Source organism: Nyctereutes procyonoides, unplaced genomic scaffold (assembly GCF_905146905.1).
Source record: "Nyctereutes procyonoides isolate TBG_1078 unplaced genomic scaffold, NYPRO_anot_genome, whole genome shotgun sequence".
Lineage (NCBI taxonomy): Eukaryota > Metazoa > Chordata > Mammalia > Carnivora > Canidae > Nyctereutes > Nyctereutes procyonoides.
The window spans coordinates 9777974-9795381 of record NW_026575052.1 but is presented as its reverse complement, the minus strand read 5'-3'; the positions used below and the strand labels follow the sequence as shown (position 1 = coordinate 9795381).

Here is a 17408-nt window from a genome sequence, read left to right as displayed (position 1 = left end):
CCCCAATCATACCCTCCCCTCTAAAAATCAGTTTCCACGTGACTACTCCACCACCACAGCCTAACAAGGGTGTGGGGAGCACAGGCAATGCTGCAAAGCTCGGGCTTCAATCTGCCAGGAAACACTGGCATCCAAGGGACGACAGGGTTGTTACCAGCTATTCCCATCGAAGCTTTAAGTGGCTTGAGGTCCAGAGACTTGAATATGGCCAGGCTCCTTTCACAGAACACACAACAGTAACATACATTTCACTGAAAAGTTTTTATTGGCCTTTTGGATAGAAACGGGAATTTATTTGCCAGGAAGGATGATCCCATCATACTGAAAGAGAAGAGATTTTATTTTTTCACAACAGGAGGCAACAGCAAAGATGGCAGCAATGGCTAACATTTGAGAATTCACATCTGATACGTGAATTCAGCTCTGAACCCCACATCCCTTCTGTACTAAACAGGAAACTGGCCAGTTTTAACAACTGCTACACCATGCTGAACTGCACTATACCTTGAGAAAAGGGGGCTGTTAAAGCCATATTCCTCCCCTTCCAGTTACCTGCACGTATGGGGGTGGGGAGAAAGCCTGATACTGGCCGTTCAAGCCACCAACCCTGGAGGCCCATTTTGCCAAGGTGCCCAAATACTCCATCTTTAAAGAAACTACCCACCAAATGGTGCTGGATTTTGCACCCCCAAATCCCAACTCCATTCACCGACACCACATTCCACCAGTTCACCTGAGATAAATCAGCTTTACCTTCTGCTGGAACCAGCGCATGGCTTCCTCTTTGCTGATTCTGTGTTTGGCCCCAATGCAGCCTGTCCTGCGCTTCTTGTCTGCGATGCTGAAACCTGGCCTACCCAGCACCTGTCCCAGGAATAACCAACAGTCACCTAGCCAGCTCACAGTCAAGAGTAGACGGACAAGACTCACACACTGGAGGCTTATCTTCAAGAGTCACCTTGGTGGCCCAATGAATTCCAGAGCAAGACACCCATGATCTCAGGGTCTGATAAACCAGTTAGCAGCATCCTGGACAACACAGGTCTGCTTTGGAGGCTGGAACTTGCAGTACCTCCCCCCTTCCCTGCCCAACTTCCAAAGGTAGCTAAGGATTCTCCATCACTGCTCCCGTCTTCAAAGCGCATTTTAAAGATGACATTAAAACAAAAAAAAACAAAAAAAAAAAACAAAAAAAAAATCTTACTATAATACGTGCATTGTAAAACTTATTCTGAAAAGAACAAATAGTTGTTCTTCTCTTTTGCTGCAGTTCAAAGTGCTCCTTAAACGCTTGCTGTTCCCAAACTCCCTGTGAGCACCTACCTCTCCTCAGTGTTTGGATACTCAAATCTAATGAGGGTGCTGCTATGACTGAGGTTCCATACTAGTCAGGATTTCTGGGGTTTGCTATGTAGTTTTATGGTTGACAAATACGTTGCAGTAACAACAATGGTCTTTTTACACTGAAATCCCTATCCTGACTGAGCAAACAGCCACATCACCAAACTCGCATCTATGTCCTCTGGATGGAAGCCACCCCATCCCCAGGGTCTAAGGGAAGGAGCTGGAAAAAAGTGGCCTCAGTATAGTCAACCCACACAACAAATACTGCACCAAAGCTCTCAAATTTTCAATTCAGTGGATGAACAGTCCCTTTACCCACCTCTAAGCCATACTAAAGCTTGCTGAATCCTAAATTCTTAACCTTTGCAATAGCAAGATCTCGTCTATCTAGTCCAGTGCTGTATCCCAACACCTGTCACACATGAGGTATATCTTCCCAAGGGGGAGAACACAAAGGTAGACAACACTCAAAGTTTCAATCCAACATTTGAACATCAAGATAGCACACACAAAATAAAGGAGTAGCAGATTCCACTCTTCTCACAGACCAGGAGTAGAAAAGACTAAATATTCATACCACATAGAAGTCCAGGCCGTAGATACCAATGCTTGGGTCATATTTGATCCCCAGATCGATGTGCTCCTGGATCCCAAAACCAAAGTTTCCAGTATCGGAGAAGTTATTTTTTCTTAACTCATACTCTCGCACCTAAGGAGACAAATGCAGCAATCATATCCCTCGTCAATTCAAATCCCCCCAAATTACTAGTTTAGTCCTCATCACTCAGCACCCCGAGATAAATTCAATATAATTTGATCATGAACAAAAATCTCATTTCCCCACGACACCAAATCACACCCCAAGATCGGAGTTTCTAGAGCTAAAAAAAAAAAAAAAAGAAAAAAAGAAAAAGCAAAAGCAGTTCATAGAGCTTTCCCAATACTTAAAAGGCATTAAAAAACCCAGAGAAATCATTCAAGAATAAAGTTTAAAACCTTGTTGAGTGCAGGAAACACCCTTTAGAGAGAGGTTCAAAAAAATTTCAAATTAAAAAAATATATCAAGGGACCAAAGACAGTGTACAAAGTATAACTACTGCCACTGTAATTATCTAGTTGTTAACACATAAGCTGGTGCTCTTTATTATCCCATGAGGGGATCAGCCTCACCTTTAGACCTTTCTCCAGGATTTCTTCTGCTTTGGCCCCACGGACTGTGCAGTGGACAGCAATCTTTTCATTTCTCCTGATACCAAAGGATCTAACCGTGTACCTAGCTGCAGGTAGGGGAAAACAAGGAGTCAGGTATCACACTCCCACTGCACTCACCTCTTCCCTAGAACATCATCTCCACAATTCTAAGACACATTAAATATCCACCCACATCCTAAGTGCTGGCATTCCCACCAGTGTCACCTACATCTGGTTTCATCCATAGCACAGAAAACAGATTTTTCAACTTCCAAGTCATTCAATCATACTTAAGCAATTAAGAGCTCAAAGTCACATCTAAGTCTCAGGACGAGCCAAGTTCACAGCCAGAAGAGGCCACTAGAAAGGAATATGGTCACGGTGTTCTAAAGAAAACAAAACATTATTGATAATTCTCTAATGTTATCCTCATGTTACAGATGAGGTTCTGGGAGGTTAACTTGCCCCAAATCACAGTTGGTAACAAAAGGCAGGATCTAAACCCAACAACGTGCCATACTGCATTATCCTAAAGCAAAGAAACTTAACGATGGTAATGTCCACGCTGGGCTTGGTATGTAGCAGGCACTTCATAAAATCTATTTTATTTTTCACAATCTTATTATCATCTCATTTAGGCAAATAAGGAAGCTGAGACCCAGAAAGGCTGAGGCCAGACCTGCAAATGATGGGGCCAGGATTTGAACCCAGTTGGCCTAGGCACAGAGCCCTTCTCCATGTAGCCTATAAATTCTCAGTGTGTCAATCAAGCCAAATATCACCTACTGCATTCCTAATGTTTCTAACTTTACCCGGAAAAATCTCTACTTAGACTGGCCCTGGCCAAATCTCTGCTAACTTAAAGACCTGGTATTCCAACACCAAACCCGTCTTGAAAGGAAAATACTGTGGGATCCCTGGGTGGCTCAGCGGTTTGGCGTCTGCCTTCCGCCCAGGCGGTGATCCTGGAGACCCAGGATCGAGTCCCACATCAGTTCCCTGCATGGAGCCTGCTTCTCCCTCTGCCTCTCTCTGTGTGTCTCTCATGAATAAATAAAATTAAGTAAAACAAAGGAAAATACTTATTGGGTAGCTCAGGATGGTGATGCTTTTTAAGGGGCATCAACTGTCACTTTCAAAACGGGCACTGAAGAGGCTGTACACCACGTAAATTAGAAGAGAACACGCAGGGATGTTCTCTCCCCTGACGGCCACCACTGACCTTTGGAGAACACTGGGGTCTGGCCTGTGAGCTGCTCCAGCACCTTGGCCGCGCGGGTCAGTCTGTCTCCACTCTCCCCCACACAGATGTTGAGGCAGAGTTTGCGGATGCGAAGCTCCCGCATGGGGTTCTCCTTTTCACCTTGATCCTGCTGCAACGAGGGAAGCGCAGCAGTCAACACGCCACCCCGCCGCAGCTCCGAGTCCCACATCTGTAGACACCGCCTACCTAGTTCTGCTCATCCCGGTTCCTAACGACAGCCCAACGGGCTTGCAAAGCATCGCGGTGTCTGTGCACCAGCTCGGGAGCTGGGCTCCCCCTCCACGCCAGGAATGGACGAACAGAAACTTGGGGCAGGTAGCGGGAGTTCGAACCCCAAGGGGCTCACCCCCGTAAGGTGTCGGAGCGCGCGTCCCCGCTACAAAGCCGACGGGCAAGAAAATAGGATTTAAACGCCGCTGAGGAAACAGGAAGCGCGTGGTTGGGCGACGTCCCCCATTCCTTTCGGAAGCAGCCCGGGGGGCAGAGGGCAGGCGCCCTCCTCGAGCGGAGGGGCGGGCTGCGGCTCCTAAGCACCCGGCAAGCCTCAAGTCCCCGGGACGGGGGAACAGGTCCAGACGCCGTGCGCCAGCCCCTCCGTTCGCTCCGCTCGCCCTCCCCGCAGCTGACGCGCCGCGCTTCCGAGCCCTCCCGGCGGCCGCCCCCAGCCGGCTGAGGAGCGGGAGGGGAGGGGGCAGGTTTCGGCTCCGCGGCCTCGGCCCGCATGGCTCTGCCAGTTCCGCCACGGCGAGCCTTACGGGCTCCCTTCTCCGGCCGCGGACGAGGCAGCTCCCGCCTCGGATGAAGGCGGATGGAGGCGGATGAAGAGAAGCAAAGCAGGGCCTCAGCTACTCACCGCCATGGTGGAGAACAGGAAGAGAGGGCGAAGCTTCCGGCCCAGGGCCTTATGGGTCAGGAGGCGGGCTCTCTCCCCAGGCTGCCCCGCGGGCCGCGGCGGGCGGAGGGCGGAGGGCGGGCGGCGCGGGCCTCGGTCCGGTGGGCCCCGGGACGCGGGTTTTCCAAAAATAGATTTTTAAAGCTCCCTGAACGGGCTTTTCCTTGAGCTTCCGGTCTCCACGGGCGCCCTTCCCTCCCACGGTCTCCGGACCTCGTGGTTCCTGGCGGGAACCGACTTCCAGAGCCACGTGAAATCAGTCGTGCAAACCGCCAAGTAGGGGATCCCTGGGGGGCTCAGCGGCTCAGCGCCGCCTTCGGCCCGGGGCGTGACCCTGGAGACCCGGGGTCGAGTCCCGCAACCGGCTCCCTGCACGGAGCCTGCTTCTCCCTCTGCCTCTCTGTATCATGAATAAAATAAAATCTAAAAAAAAAAAAAAAAAAAATCTTAAAGAATTTATTCGGTGACAATGTGAACAGTGGAATTGAACAGAGGTGGCTGAAGAGCCCTGAGCTGTGGAGACGCAGTGGTGCTCTAGCTAACCCAGTACACGACCCCGGCCAGGTTACTAATTAGACCCTCTTTGAGCCTCAGTTTTCCTCAACTTTAAAATGGGTACCAGAATTAATATTGTGAAAATGTCAATGTTACCCAGGGCAATTTACACGTATAATGCAATCCCTATCAAAATACCATGGACTTTCTTCAGAGACTTAGAACAAATTATTTTAAGATTTGTGTGGAATCAGAAAAGACCCCAAACAGCCAGGGGAATTTTAAAAAAAGAAAACCATATCTGGGGGCATCACAATGCCAGATTTCAGGTTGTACTACAAAGCTGTGTTCATCAAGACAGTGTGGTACTGGCACAAAAACAGACATATAGATCAATGGAACAGAACAGAGAACCCAGAAGTGGACCCTGAACTTTATGCTCAACTAATATACGATAAAGGAGGAAAGACGATCCACTAGAAGAAAGACAGTCTCTTCAATAAATGGTGCTGGGAAAATTGGACATCCACATGCAGAAGAATGAAACTGGACCACTCTCTTGCACCATACACAAAGATAAACTCAAAATAGATGAAAGATCTAAATGTGAGACAAGATTCCATCAAAATCCCAGAGGAGAACTCAGGCAACACCCTTTTTGAACTTGGCCACAGTAACCGGAGAAGGACAAACAGTGTATGTTCTCATTCATTTGGGGAATATGAATAATAGCGAAAGGGAATATAAGGGAAGGGAGAAGAAATGTGTGAGAAATATCAGAAAGGGAGACAGAACATAAAGACTTCTAACTCTGGGAAATGAACTAGGGGTGGTGGAGGGGGAGGAGGGTGGGGGGTGGGGATGAATGGGTGACGGGCACTGAGGGGTACACTTGACGGGATGAGCACTGGGTGTTATTCTGTATGTTGGTAAATTGAACACCAATAAAAATTAATTTATAAAAAAAAAAAAAAAAAAAAATAAAATGGGTACCTAGACCACAGGAGATTGTTGTGAAAGTTAAATGAAGTAATTGTGTAGAGCACGCATAAGGGGTTACTCTTTTATTTTTTTGATTATCTATTCATGAGAGACAAGAGAGAAGCAAGAGACAGGCAGAGGGAGAAGCAGGCTCCATCCCAGGATCCCCTGGATCACAACCTGAGCTGAAGGCAGACGCTGAGCCTCTGAGCCACCCAGCTGCCCAATAAGGGATTTCTCTTAATATAAACCCACTATATCCAAGCAACCCCCTTCCCCCCCCCAAAAAAAAAATGTTAGACGTGGTGTATAATCAACAGTCATCCTGCACGCCCAAAGATGGCTTGCAGATTAGTCTGACAGACAAAGACTCTGCTGGCAAACAATAAGCCAGCTCTGCTGGCTTCCCGGTTTACACTAATTCTCAGCAGCAGCACAGCAGGGAGAACCTGGCATTGAATCCACCAGTTTCTTTAACAGGAATAAATAGCCAAAGGACTTTGGTGGAAAAGGAGACAAGCCTCTCACTTCTACCATTATTCCCTTCTCCCATTGCTACAGGGTAGGTTAAGCCCCCAGGTTCTCCTTGTTTCATCCAATAGGCACACATGGGACTTCTGGGAAGCTGGGCTGCTGGAAAAGAGTAAAGAGACACCCCCCCCCAACACCCCGCAACCACACTTTTGATTTTCCTCCATCAGGCACCCACCGACTAGCCCAGAGCGGAGGCCTCAACCAAACCTCTGGGAGGAACGGAGCCAAGGGAGGGGCTGCTCCAAAGCTTGGAATAAAGAGCTCAGACTGCTGAATGCAACATAGGACCTTGGATTTTCTTTTGCTATAAAGCATGTTTTTGGAATAATTGACAAAAATCTGAATCGGGTCTGCAGATTTCAGAAGTGTATCCATGTTAGTTTAATGTCCTCTTTCTGATGACTTGACCTTGGTTGTATCAGAGAATATTTTTGGGTTTGAGAAATACACCTGTAGTATTCGCTGTAAAGGGCCATCATGTCTGTAACTTACTCTCAAATAAGGGGGAAAAAATGTGGTAAGATTTGGGGAATCTGGGTGAAAGTTGCCTCTTGCAACTTTGTAACTCAAATTGTCAAACTGAAGTTAAAAAAAAAATAACCTGAGGGAACTATGTATCTAGAAAATATAAAAACAGGCTCATTCCCTTCCCCTCAACTTTTTTCAAACCGAACTTCCCAGAAATAGTACCTCCTTGCCTCCAGCTCCCACACCATGTTAATGAGAGTGGCTAATTACCATGCCCAGCAATTACCAGCTCACTCAAAGTTCAGCATCCCTTTGGAGGCAGATACTATATTGTTTTTCCATTTTACAAATGAGCACACAGAGAAGTTCGGTAACTTTTATAGACGCTATTCAAGTCAGTTTAGCACCAGAGTTCTGTTGTAGGAACTGAAGAGCTTGGCCAGGGCTAAAAGCTGCCCTAGACTTCCTCCTTTACACTTTTTCCTCCTCGTGACTCTAGCTCTCTGGTTCTTGCACCAGTCAAGCACCAGAAGGAAGCTGAGGTGTGGAATTAGACTGAGCAACCCACCTGCTTCCTCCTTGCTTACAGCATCGAGGTCAGTAGAGGCAGAGGCAAAGACTTGGTGTGCTTTATTCCCATGCCTCAAACTCATCAGCAAAAAGAAAAGTGCATTAGCAGGGGTTTAAGACATTTTAGTCAAGAGAAGAGTAAGTCTAACTCTCCGTGAGCTCTTCTTTTCCAGCCGTGGCTTCTTCTGGGCTGCCCTCTCCTGGAAAGGTCTAAAGTAGTCGTCACCACTCACTTCTTGGCTGCCTTCGTGGCAGACTTGGTGATTTTGCCACCAGTCGCTGCTTTTTTCTCCACAGCCTTGATGACCCCAACAGCCACTGTCTGCCTCATGTCACGAACAGCAAAGCGGCCTAGGATACAGGACATGAAGAAACAGGTGGAGAACACTAGCAGGGCAGGAGCTATTATAGGACACTGGCATGGGAGGTCAAGTAAGTGATACTCTGAATAATACATATAAGTGCATGCAATTATCTCAACAACTCAAAGTAGAGCTCATGATAGCTGTTTTGCAGTTGGGAAAACTGGGGCAAAGAAGCAGAAGGTCACTTTGCTGTGATGGTTGAAAACCCAGAATGTCTCACCCCAGCACTTATGTTCTTAGCCACTGGACTGTCCTACTTCCTTAAGTAAAGGTCACAGAGAAAACTTTGCTTTGGGTGCACCCACCACCCTACCATACTAATGCTTCCAGCCTCCAAGCAACTAGCATCTTCTCTGTGCCCATCACAACAACTCGTAGGATGTGTCTCATTTACACTCAACTGTGAATCTGGCAATTGCTTCTCCTGGGGGGTACTTGAGTGCTTCTCTAACTTCAAGTTGTGGAGGGCAAGGCTTTGGCATACGGTTTCAATCTCATAGTATTTTTGTCAGAGGTAGAAAGAACCAAACCCACTTTGCAAGATTCCAGTGGCAGCCTCTGTGGCCCACCTCTAAAATTTTGAAATTCACCCCCTTCCCCATTAACTGGGAGACCCTGATGGCAGGGACTTCTTGGTTTATAAATATCATATAGCACTTTTATATATTGCCTACTCCCTATATATGAATTTTGAACATTCTAGATTAATTGTTCAGACCTAACCATGTATAATCTACTTGGAGGATCTAAGACTCCTAGCCTGCAGCCTCGACCTGGTGAATCTATCAGGGTCTGAGCCTCTGGATTTAATAGGGTCCGTCAGTGGTTCTGATTATCTACCAGGTTTGAAAACCACTTCACTGGAGAATAAGAAGGAAAAAGAAAATCCCTACTAATCTCTGCTCTGTTCACCTCTTCTAGATCAGGGTTTCTCAAGTTGATGTGCATCCCAATTACTTGGGGGTCTTGTTAAACTGCACATTTGACTTCAGCAGGTCTGAAAAGGGAGTCTGAGGTTCTTCATTTCTAACCACCTCCCAGAGGATGCCTGTGCTCCTGGTCCACAGACCATACTTGGAGTACAAGTCTCTGAAGTGGCCCCTGCCTTGCTTGTGACACTACGCAAGCCACTTTCCCTTTTTTGGGCTCTTCTAATCTGGAACTCTGGTCCTTCTGACAGGTTTTTTTTTTTTTTTAATTTATTCATATATATAGAGAGAGGCAGAGACACAGGCAGAGAGAGAAGCAGGCTCCATGCAGGGAGCCCGACGCAGGACTCCATCCTGGGTCTCCAGGATCACACCCCGGGCTGCAGGTGGCGCTAAACCACTGCACCACCGGGGCTGCCCCTTCTTACAGGCTCTACAACCTGGCTTGGGTGTGACACATTGGCTAACTTACTCCCTGGAGCCAGGAGGAGGAAGGGGCAGCTCCAGTAGCCAGGTGCTATCAGGACTTACCAAGGGGCGGATACTCTGAGAAGCTTTCCACACACATGGGCTTTCGTGGAATCATCTGAACAATGGCGGAGTCCCCAGACTTTAGGGCTTTGGGATGGTCTTCCAGCTTCTTGCCTGAGCGCCGGTCAATCTTCTCCCTGAGTTCTGCAAACTTGCAGGCAATGTGGGCCGTGTGGCAGTCCAGAACTGGTGAGTAGCCAACTGCAATGCTGCCAGGGTGGTTGAGAATGATCACCTGGAACCCAGAGTGGGATGGGAGCAGGGGGAGAGCTTTAGCCAAGCATCCTTCAAAGGAAGTAGCCCTAACCAGCTGAGGAGTCAGGCATCTTGGACACACTTCAAATTATAGTGAGCATTTGAACATTTATATAGTATACCAAATTCTGTCCTAAGTATATCTCATGCATTCCAATTTAATTTTCATAGCAGAGAGCCTGAGTAATTTACCCATGATGAAATAGCAGGGAAGCGGTAGAGCTAGGGATGAGTGATATAAAACCTACACACATACGTGTAATTTATGTTCTGCTTTCCCCCCACCATTTAGAAAAATGCATTGTAATAGCTAACTAACTTGTTAGGTGACCTGTTGGTCCCGGGTCAGCTGTTTTACATATCATCACCTCATGTAACTCTCCAAGGCTCACTGTGAGGTAGTGCCAGCCTCCACACGCAGAAGTAAGAATGTGCCAGACGTTGCCTTCAGAACAGCTTTCACATTCTAACTCTGGGCTGAGGAAACACCCAAGAGCTCTAACACAAGGATTCCCAGGTCCCACCCAAGTCTACTGAATCACTCCCCAGAACCATTAGGAAGAATGTTAGGGATCTGCGTTTTTGTTTTTGTTGTTCTTGTTTAGGAATCTGCATTTTTGAAACACTTCCCAGGTGATCTAATCCACCTGGCTTGAAAACTACTGCTTTAAGGCATTAAGACCATACTGTGGAAACTAATAAGATCATTGAACTGCATTTTTTTGTTAAAGGGCAAAATAGCAAATAAGCTGCATTCAGGATTCTAGGGCAGTCTGACTCTACCCACACTGCTGCTCAAGGGCCTAGCACGGATCATATGCTCAGTACTCACTTCCTGAATGATCCACTGAGCCACTCTGCTTGTAGGACAGGGATGACTGTCTCAGGAAACACCCCTTAAATGGGCCTCCTCACCTGGGAGATGAAGCTCGCCACTTCTAAGGGCGGATCATTCTTGCTGTCTCCTGCCACGTAGCCTCGCCTGATGTCCTTCACTGACACATTCTTCACATTAAAGCCCACATTGTCTCCAGGCAAGGCCTCAGCCAGGGCCTCGTGGTGCATCTCTACAGACTTGACCTCTGTGGTGATGTTGCAGGGGGCAAAGTTCACCACCATGCCTGGTTTGAGGTAGCCTGTTTCCACCCGGCCCACAGGCACGGTGCCAATGCCTGGGGGGACAGAGCAACCAGACCTGTCAGCAGCCAGACTTCAGTGAGCCCCCAACACCAAGGACCCCCACACAGCATGTACTCACCCCCAATCTTATACACATCCTGCAGAGGCAGCCTCAGGGGCTTGTCCATAGGACGGGCAGGGGGCATGATGGAGTCCAGTGCTTCTAGCAGTGTCATACCTACTATGTTTCCTTCCTTCCTGGTGATCTTCCAGCCTTTAAACCAGGACATCTGGAAAAGCCACCAAACATGCAGCTTGCTTAGGCTCAGGGGAGCCTGTCCCAGATGCCAACGTGTATTTAACATGGGACCTCAAGCAATTTTTTAATGTATTCTGAGCCTCAGCTTCCTCATCTATGAAACAAATATCACCACCTACTTTGCAGGCTCAAGTAAAGACACAAAAGACCACACACAACCCACCAAGCACAATGTTTGACATGTGCTACACACCCACTAAATGATGGCAAGGTGTTGCCCCTCATTTGAGCCAATATTCTTAGGAAGCAGAGATTTCTTGAATCTGATTAGCCCTTAGGCCTCATTCTGTTGATTACACAGGAGAAGCAGAGAAAACATGCAGCACAGTTAAGTAAGCATCAGGAATGAGAATGAAAACAATATTCAAATACCCTAACATTTATACCTTGTAAAGACTAGATGTTCCCCAACATCTTAGGCAAGGGCAGCATTATTGAGCATAAGTCCTTCTAGAAGGACAATCTTAAGGATAATAGTTCATTATATACTTGTCTTTTAAGTAGATACTTCTCTAAAAACCTTGGCCAAAGCTCATCAGAGACATCATATTTGCCTTCAGAGATATATCAGTTAACTGGAAATCCAGTTGGCTCCTTTCTTTGGACCAACTTCTCACTCAAACACCAGCCTCATCCATGAGGATAAGTTATTCTATTAGTTTGATGAACTTAGCAACTAACTTGGCTCTATGCCAACTCAGAGGCCTGAATAAGCATACAAGGTCAGCATCTTCCCTATCTTAAAAGTGGGGAAACTGAGGTCTCTGATAGTACAGGTATTTCTTGAAAGCAGAGGCTAAACCCTAAATCTACTATCTAGTCCACTGACTGCATGCTTTGTTCTTTTGCATCTAGAACATACTAGATGCCTAATGAATACCCACAGGGACAGAAGAATGAAATCTCCTTATTTCACTAGCTGAACTCTGGGAAATTCTTGGGAAATGGGCATCAAACTTCACGTTTTTATTCTACTGTCATTTTAGAAGGCCCCCTCCTTCACCACCCAATATAGAGTAACTCTCTCATACTGTGCCCCCTTATCCTTATGTTTTTCTTAGCACTTGTCATCATCCACTGTATTACTACTGCTCCCAGAAGACCCCAGTGCCATGAGCAGAGTTGCATCTCATTCGCTACCACACCCTCAGCACCAAGGACAGGGCCCCGCATGGAAATATTGAAGTACCATACAAATGAACACACTGCCAGTAGTAGTTCTATCTTTCCCAGGGACAGTTGGGCAATTTGTATCAGAAGACTCCAGGATAATGCCTACCCTTTGTTTCACTAGGAACTTACTCTAATTAAATGATGGAGGACGCATGCAAGGATTTGTTTATCAAGATGCTTACAGCAGCAGTTTTTAATAAAACTAGAAACACTATTCTTAGAAGCTGGTGACCTTGGGTAATTAACTACACTATAAGTTTTTTTATTTTAAAATTTGTTTATTTATTTGAGAGAGAGACAGAGACAGAAGCAGAAACAGGCTCCATGCAGGGAACCTGATGTGGGACTCGATCCCAGGTCTCTAGGATCAGTCACTGGACCAAAGGTGGCGCTAAATCGCTAAGCCAGGGCTGCCCAGTTTTCTTATTTTATATGGGAATAAAATGCCTTCTTCATGGGGTTCTGTGCATGTAAAGCGTTCAGTCTGGTGTCTGGTACATAGCAATTTCTCAATGCCATTTCACTTAATAGTGGATATGGCTACACAATCTATTGTAACTCTGATCTACAATATAAAACACTAAGTATTCAACATATTTAAATGGCAAAGAAAATTTCAAAAAGTTTCATAGAAAATTACATACAGTGTGAGTCCAGCTGTGAACATCTAGAAAGAACTGCGTGGAAACTAGGTTATCTATAAGCTATGAAGTTTATGCTTCATATCTGTATGAAAGGCTTATTGCAAAAATATTAGACATTACTTTTATAATCAGGAAAAGATTATGCTATATACATGGAAGAAAGGGCTAAGAATCTTCAAGTCAATTATGGCAAAAGGTGGGCTTTAGGCAGTAAAGTATTAAGAGATAGCAACTAACATTTGAGCACCAACTGTATACATGAACAGATTCCCATGTGGAGTCTCTCATTTAATTCTTACAGTCCCTTAAAGTGAGTCCTAACACCCAGAGTATTATTTCCTCTCTTACCCCTTTACTGTGGGCAAGGGAAAAAACTGGGGCTTCACCAGGTCTGATGCCAGAGTTAGAATTTCTTTGTAGGGAGACACTCATTTAAGAATTTTAAACCCTGTTAGATTCTGGGATCCATGAGCACAGTGAGTATATCTTAGACACATTTATATTGCCCCCACACTTCCTAACCTGCCTAGAGAGGTAGCTTAGATACTGTGAGCATGGACGAGAATTCCAGACTCTGCTGCACTGCTCGGTAGAACTTTCTGCAATGATGGAAATATTCAGTAACTTCACTGTCCAATGTGACAGGCACAAGTATTAGCTACATTTCAAGTGCCCAGCAACCACAACTAAGGAACTGAAATTATTTGATTTAAATTATTAAAGTTAATAGCTACATGTAACTAGCTATGACATTGCCCAATGCAGCCCTATGCTTACTAGTTGTGTAGTCTTGAGTAACGTCTGTTCATCTGAAAAATGGGGATCAAATCATGTACCCATGGGGATGAAGACCCTTCAAAGTGATTGGCCCATAAGCAAGCTGTAAATCCTGGGTATTATATTCTTGAAGAAGCTCAAAGATTTGAGTGGGAATGTTGCATTTAATTAGCCCTGTCCCGGTCAGCTCTCACCTTGGTGCTTGGTTCTATCATGTTGTCCCCATGCCAGCCTGAGATGGGCACAAAGGCGACAGCCTCAGAGTTGTAACCGATCTTCTTGATATAGGCCTTCACCTCCTTGCTGATCTCCTCAAAGCGTGCACTACTGTAAGGAGGCTCCGTGATGTCCATCTTATTGACTGCCACGATGAGCTGCTTCACGCCCAGTGTATATGCCAGCAGCACGTGCTCACGGGTCTGCCCATTCTTGGAGATGCCAGACTCAAACTCACCTACACCACTTGCCACAATCAGCACAGCGCAGTCTGCCTGGCCCAGGTGACAGAGGGAAAAAGGCCCAACTCAGATTTGGCCTGGGACACCCACTGCCAACCCCCAAAGCAGAGCCAAGACAACTCTGGGTGTACCTGTGAGGTGCCTGTGATCATGTTCTTGATGAAGTCACGGTGACCTGGGGCATCAATGATGGTGATGTAGTATTTCTTGGTCTCAAACTTCCACAGGGAGATGTCAATGGTGATACCACGTTCCCGCTCTGCTTTCAGCTTGTCCAGAACCCAGGCATATTTGAAGGAGCCTTTGCCCACCTGGGCCAGGAGAAGGAGGAAAACCCCAGTGTCACCTCTAATATCCAAAGCTGCCCATCAACCAGGAAGGAAGTTCCCAAATGAATGGAGAGTCAGAGGAATGGTAACAGGGCAGTGTATGGTAAGGCCTTTGAATTTTTCAAACAATAGTATTTATTACTTATATAATTAAGTTTTTCTTTCAGAGCTGGTTTTAGAGTCAGAGTGACCCAGGGCCAAGTGATAAAGTGTCTAGGCGGACATATGGACCTGGTACAGGGTCAGCAAGCCCTCAAATCAGTAATAGCAAATGCATAAATAATGCTGACCACATACCTGGTGCTGTTTTAAGTACTTACCATGGGTTATCTCATTCAATCTCACAACAACTTAGCAAAAATTTTATTATCCTCCTCTTGCAGACAAAGTAACAGAGAATTAACTGACCAACCCAAGATCATCTGATGAATAAAGAGCAGAGTCAGGATTTGAACCCCAAAGCATCAGACTCAAGTTCAAGCTCTTAACCACTACCCTCTGTTAAATGATATCTATGACTGATAGCTAGCCTGGTGAGGATGAGCTGCTTTCAACACTGGTAAAAACGAGGCTACCAAAAATCGGTAGCATATTCAAGTTAACATGCTGGTCTGGGGTATACTCTACCACTTGCCAGCTCAGGGGTCCTGAACATCTATTCATTTCAGCTCTAATTAGAGGGCAGAGTAAAGGAAAGACTGGAGACAGGCGGCTTCCTCAAGAACACTAATTAGTTTATTAAGATATAAACTAGTTGTCCTAACTTTTGCTACTGTAGGAACTTCTATTTTATGAAGTCCATTATAGTTTAGAATATTCACTAGATAAGCAGCTATCAAAGAATGGTCCAGGGACCCTGATACATTTTAGAGTTTGCGTGATCAAAACTATTTTTTTTATCAAAACTATTTTTATAATGCAAAGACATTATTTGCCTTTTCCCTCTCTCATTGTCTCATCATTGTGCAGTGGTGTTTTCCCGAGGCTACGTGACCAGTGAAATCACAACAGGTTGATTACAGAGGCTGATGAGAATCCAACTGTCTTCTATTAAGCCAGACATTAAACCTATCAACAAAAATATAAAACAACATCATCCTCCCAAGGTTTTGTTTTAGAAAATAATTATTTTTCATACACAAAGTGATACTTATGTTAATACATGGAGTGTATTACTATTATTTTTAAGTGATTTAGGCATTTTTAAACATCAGTTTTCATTTCAAATATCATAAATATATAGATTTAATTTACATAAACTAACTCTTTGGGGAGCCTTTAAGAATGCAAAGGGAAAAAAAAAAGAATGCAAAGGGTTCCCCACATCCACGTCCCTGGATTCCATTCATTACTCTCCATGCCCACTGCTGCTGCCTGAGCCTAGGCCACCATCCTTGCTCCTATGGTCAACAGCAACAACCTCCCAGCTGGCTTCCTAGCTCCTAGAGTTGGGCCCTTTGGCCTGTTCTCTCCATGCTGCAATCAATGTGCCTTCCTAAAAAGATCTTGCCTGGGACCCCTGGGGGACTCAGCGGTTGGGTGTTTGCCTTTGGCTCAGGGCGTGATCCTGAGATCCTGGGATCGAGTCCCACATCAGGCTCCCTGCATGGAGCCTGCTTTTCCCTCTGACCATATCTCTGCCTCTGTGTCTCTCATGAGTGAATAAATCTTAAAAAAAAAAAATCTTGCCTGATTCCCATCACTCCCATGCCTGAAATCCTTTAGCTGCTGCAGAGAAAGTGGTCGGGCTGTTTAGCAGGGCACTTGAGGCCACTGTCCCCTGTCCTACCAGGCAACAACTCTGCATCTCAGATGCTGTTCCAGTTTCCTTGTGGCTCACGGGCACCTGTCCCGCTTCCTTAAGGCTCAAAGGAAGTCCCTTCTTGGAATCCTTCAAGGCCTCTCAGGACATGTTCATTGTCCATGACCTAGGCTCCTACAGCACCCATGCTATTACCGAACTTATGATGTGATAGGAGAGTGTGTGACCAGGAGTTGCTTGCACCTACTATGTATCCATGGGGGCTACCCTAAGGATCCATGGTAGATGCATGAAAAATCCTTTCCCCTCTTTTAAATGCCAGCTTTAGCTCATGAGATACAGCGTGGCATCTGCATCACCCTGGGATTTAAACCTTGGCACCATCCTCAGGCAAGCTGTTTAACACCGCTAACCTCATCTGTCTCACCTGGAAAATGGCAGCCACACCACCTGTCTGACATGAGTGAGAGGGAAAGCACCTACCAGCCCAGCAGGTGCTCAGCAGAGGTGAGCAGTCTCCTCCCCCACAATGAGGCATCCCTCCCAGGGAAACCAAGGCTAGGAAGGAGGGCTGGGGGTGGGGCTCAGATAGAGCAGTCTCACCTCTGAGGCCTCCTTCTCAAACCGGTCGATGGTCCTCTTGTCAATGCCTCCACATTTGTAGATGAGATGCCCTGTTGTTGTGGACTTGCCGGAATCCACATGGCCAATAACCACAATGTTGATGTGGGTCTTCTCTTTGCCCATGCTAGGAGCTGCTCTGGGAAAAGACAGGTATGCTCAGAGCATGAATTGACCACCTCCTGTCCCTAATTCATCTTCCTTGGGACTGGGCCAGCTCAACCACCAGAGGGTGCAAGAGGAAAACAGTTGGCCTGGAGGGCAGAGTGGGGGCCTCTCCAACACCTCACACCTGAGGATGCTCTGGTCTTTTCCCCAGCCGCAAGGAGGAAGTGCCTACCTCCAAAGCCAGGAGAAGCCCCTCACGCCTAGAACAGACCAACCAGG

The 17408-nt window shown here is 46.3% G+C and overlaps 2 protein-coding genes across 2 annotated transcripts; both read right to left on the bottom strand.

Moving 5' to 3' along the window:
* Positions 1–242: 242 nt before the first annotated feature.
* RPL11 (ribosomal protein L11) lies at positions 243–4724 on the bottom strand. Its single transcript, XM_055332721.1, has 6 exons — positions 4653–4724; positions 3758–3908; positions 2515–2621; positions 1922–2053; positions 754–864; positions 243–321 (listed from the first exon to the last, which is right to left on the bottom strand). Exons 1-6 carry the CDS (start codon positions 4656–4658, stop codon positions 292–294), a joined length of 537 nt encoding a protein of 178 aa, XP_055188696.1. The 5' UTR covers positions 4659–4724; the 3' UTR covers positions 243–291.
* Positions 4725–7924: 3200 nt separating this feature from the next.
* On the bottom strand, positions 7925–17147 carry LOC129513736 (elongation factor 1-alpha 1-like). The gene is made up of 7 exons (XM_055332018.1): positions 17004–17147; positions 14441–14620; positions 14046–14342; positions 11078–11228; positions 10735–10991; positions 9565–9799; positions 7925–8090 (listed from the first exon to the last, which is right to left on the bottom strand). Exons 1-7 carry the CDS (start codon positions 17145–17147, stop codon positions 7969–7971), a joined length of 1386 nt encoding a protein of 461 aa, XP_055187993.1. The 3' UTR covers positions 7925–7968.
* Between the last annotated feature and the right edge of the window lie 261 nt (positions 17148–17408).

Excerpts from the sequence above, each read along its gene's own strand:
- RPL11 (XM_055332721.1), bottom strand. Across the intron at positions 2,622-3,757 it reads GACCCCAGTGTTCTCCAAAG|CTAGGTACACGGTTAGATCC; the intron begins GTCAGTGGTGGC and ends CCCTACCTGCAG. Across the intron at positions 2,054-2,514 it reads TCCTGGAGAAAGGTCTAAAG|GTGCGAGAGTATGAGTTAAG; the intron begins GTGAGGCTGATC and ends TTGTCTCCTTAG.
- LOC129513736 (XM_055332018.1), bottom strand. The coding sequence starts at position 17,147 with ATGGGCAAAGAGAAGACCCACATCAACATTGTGGTTATTGGCCATGTG. Across the intron at positions 10,992-11,077 it reads GGATGTGTATAAGATTGGGG|GCATTGGCACCGTGCCTGTG; the intron begins GTGAGTACATGC and ends CTGTCCCCCCAG. Across the intron at positions 8,091-9,564 it reads CTCAGAGTATCCGCCCCTTG|GCCGCTTTGCTGTTCGTGAC; the intron begins GTAAGTCCTGAT and ends CCTGTATCCTAG.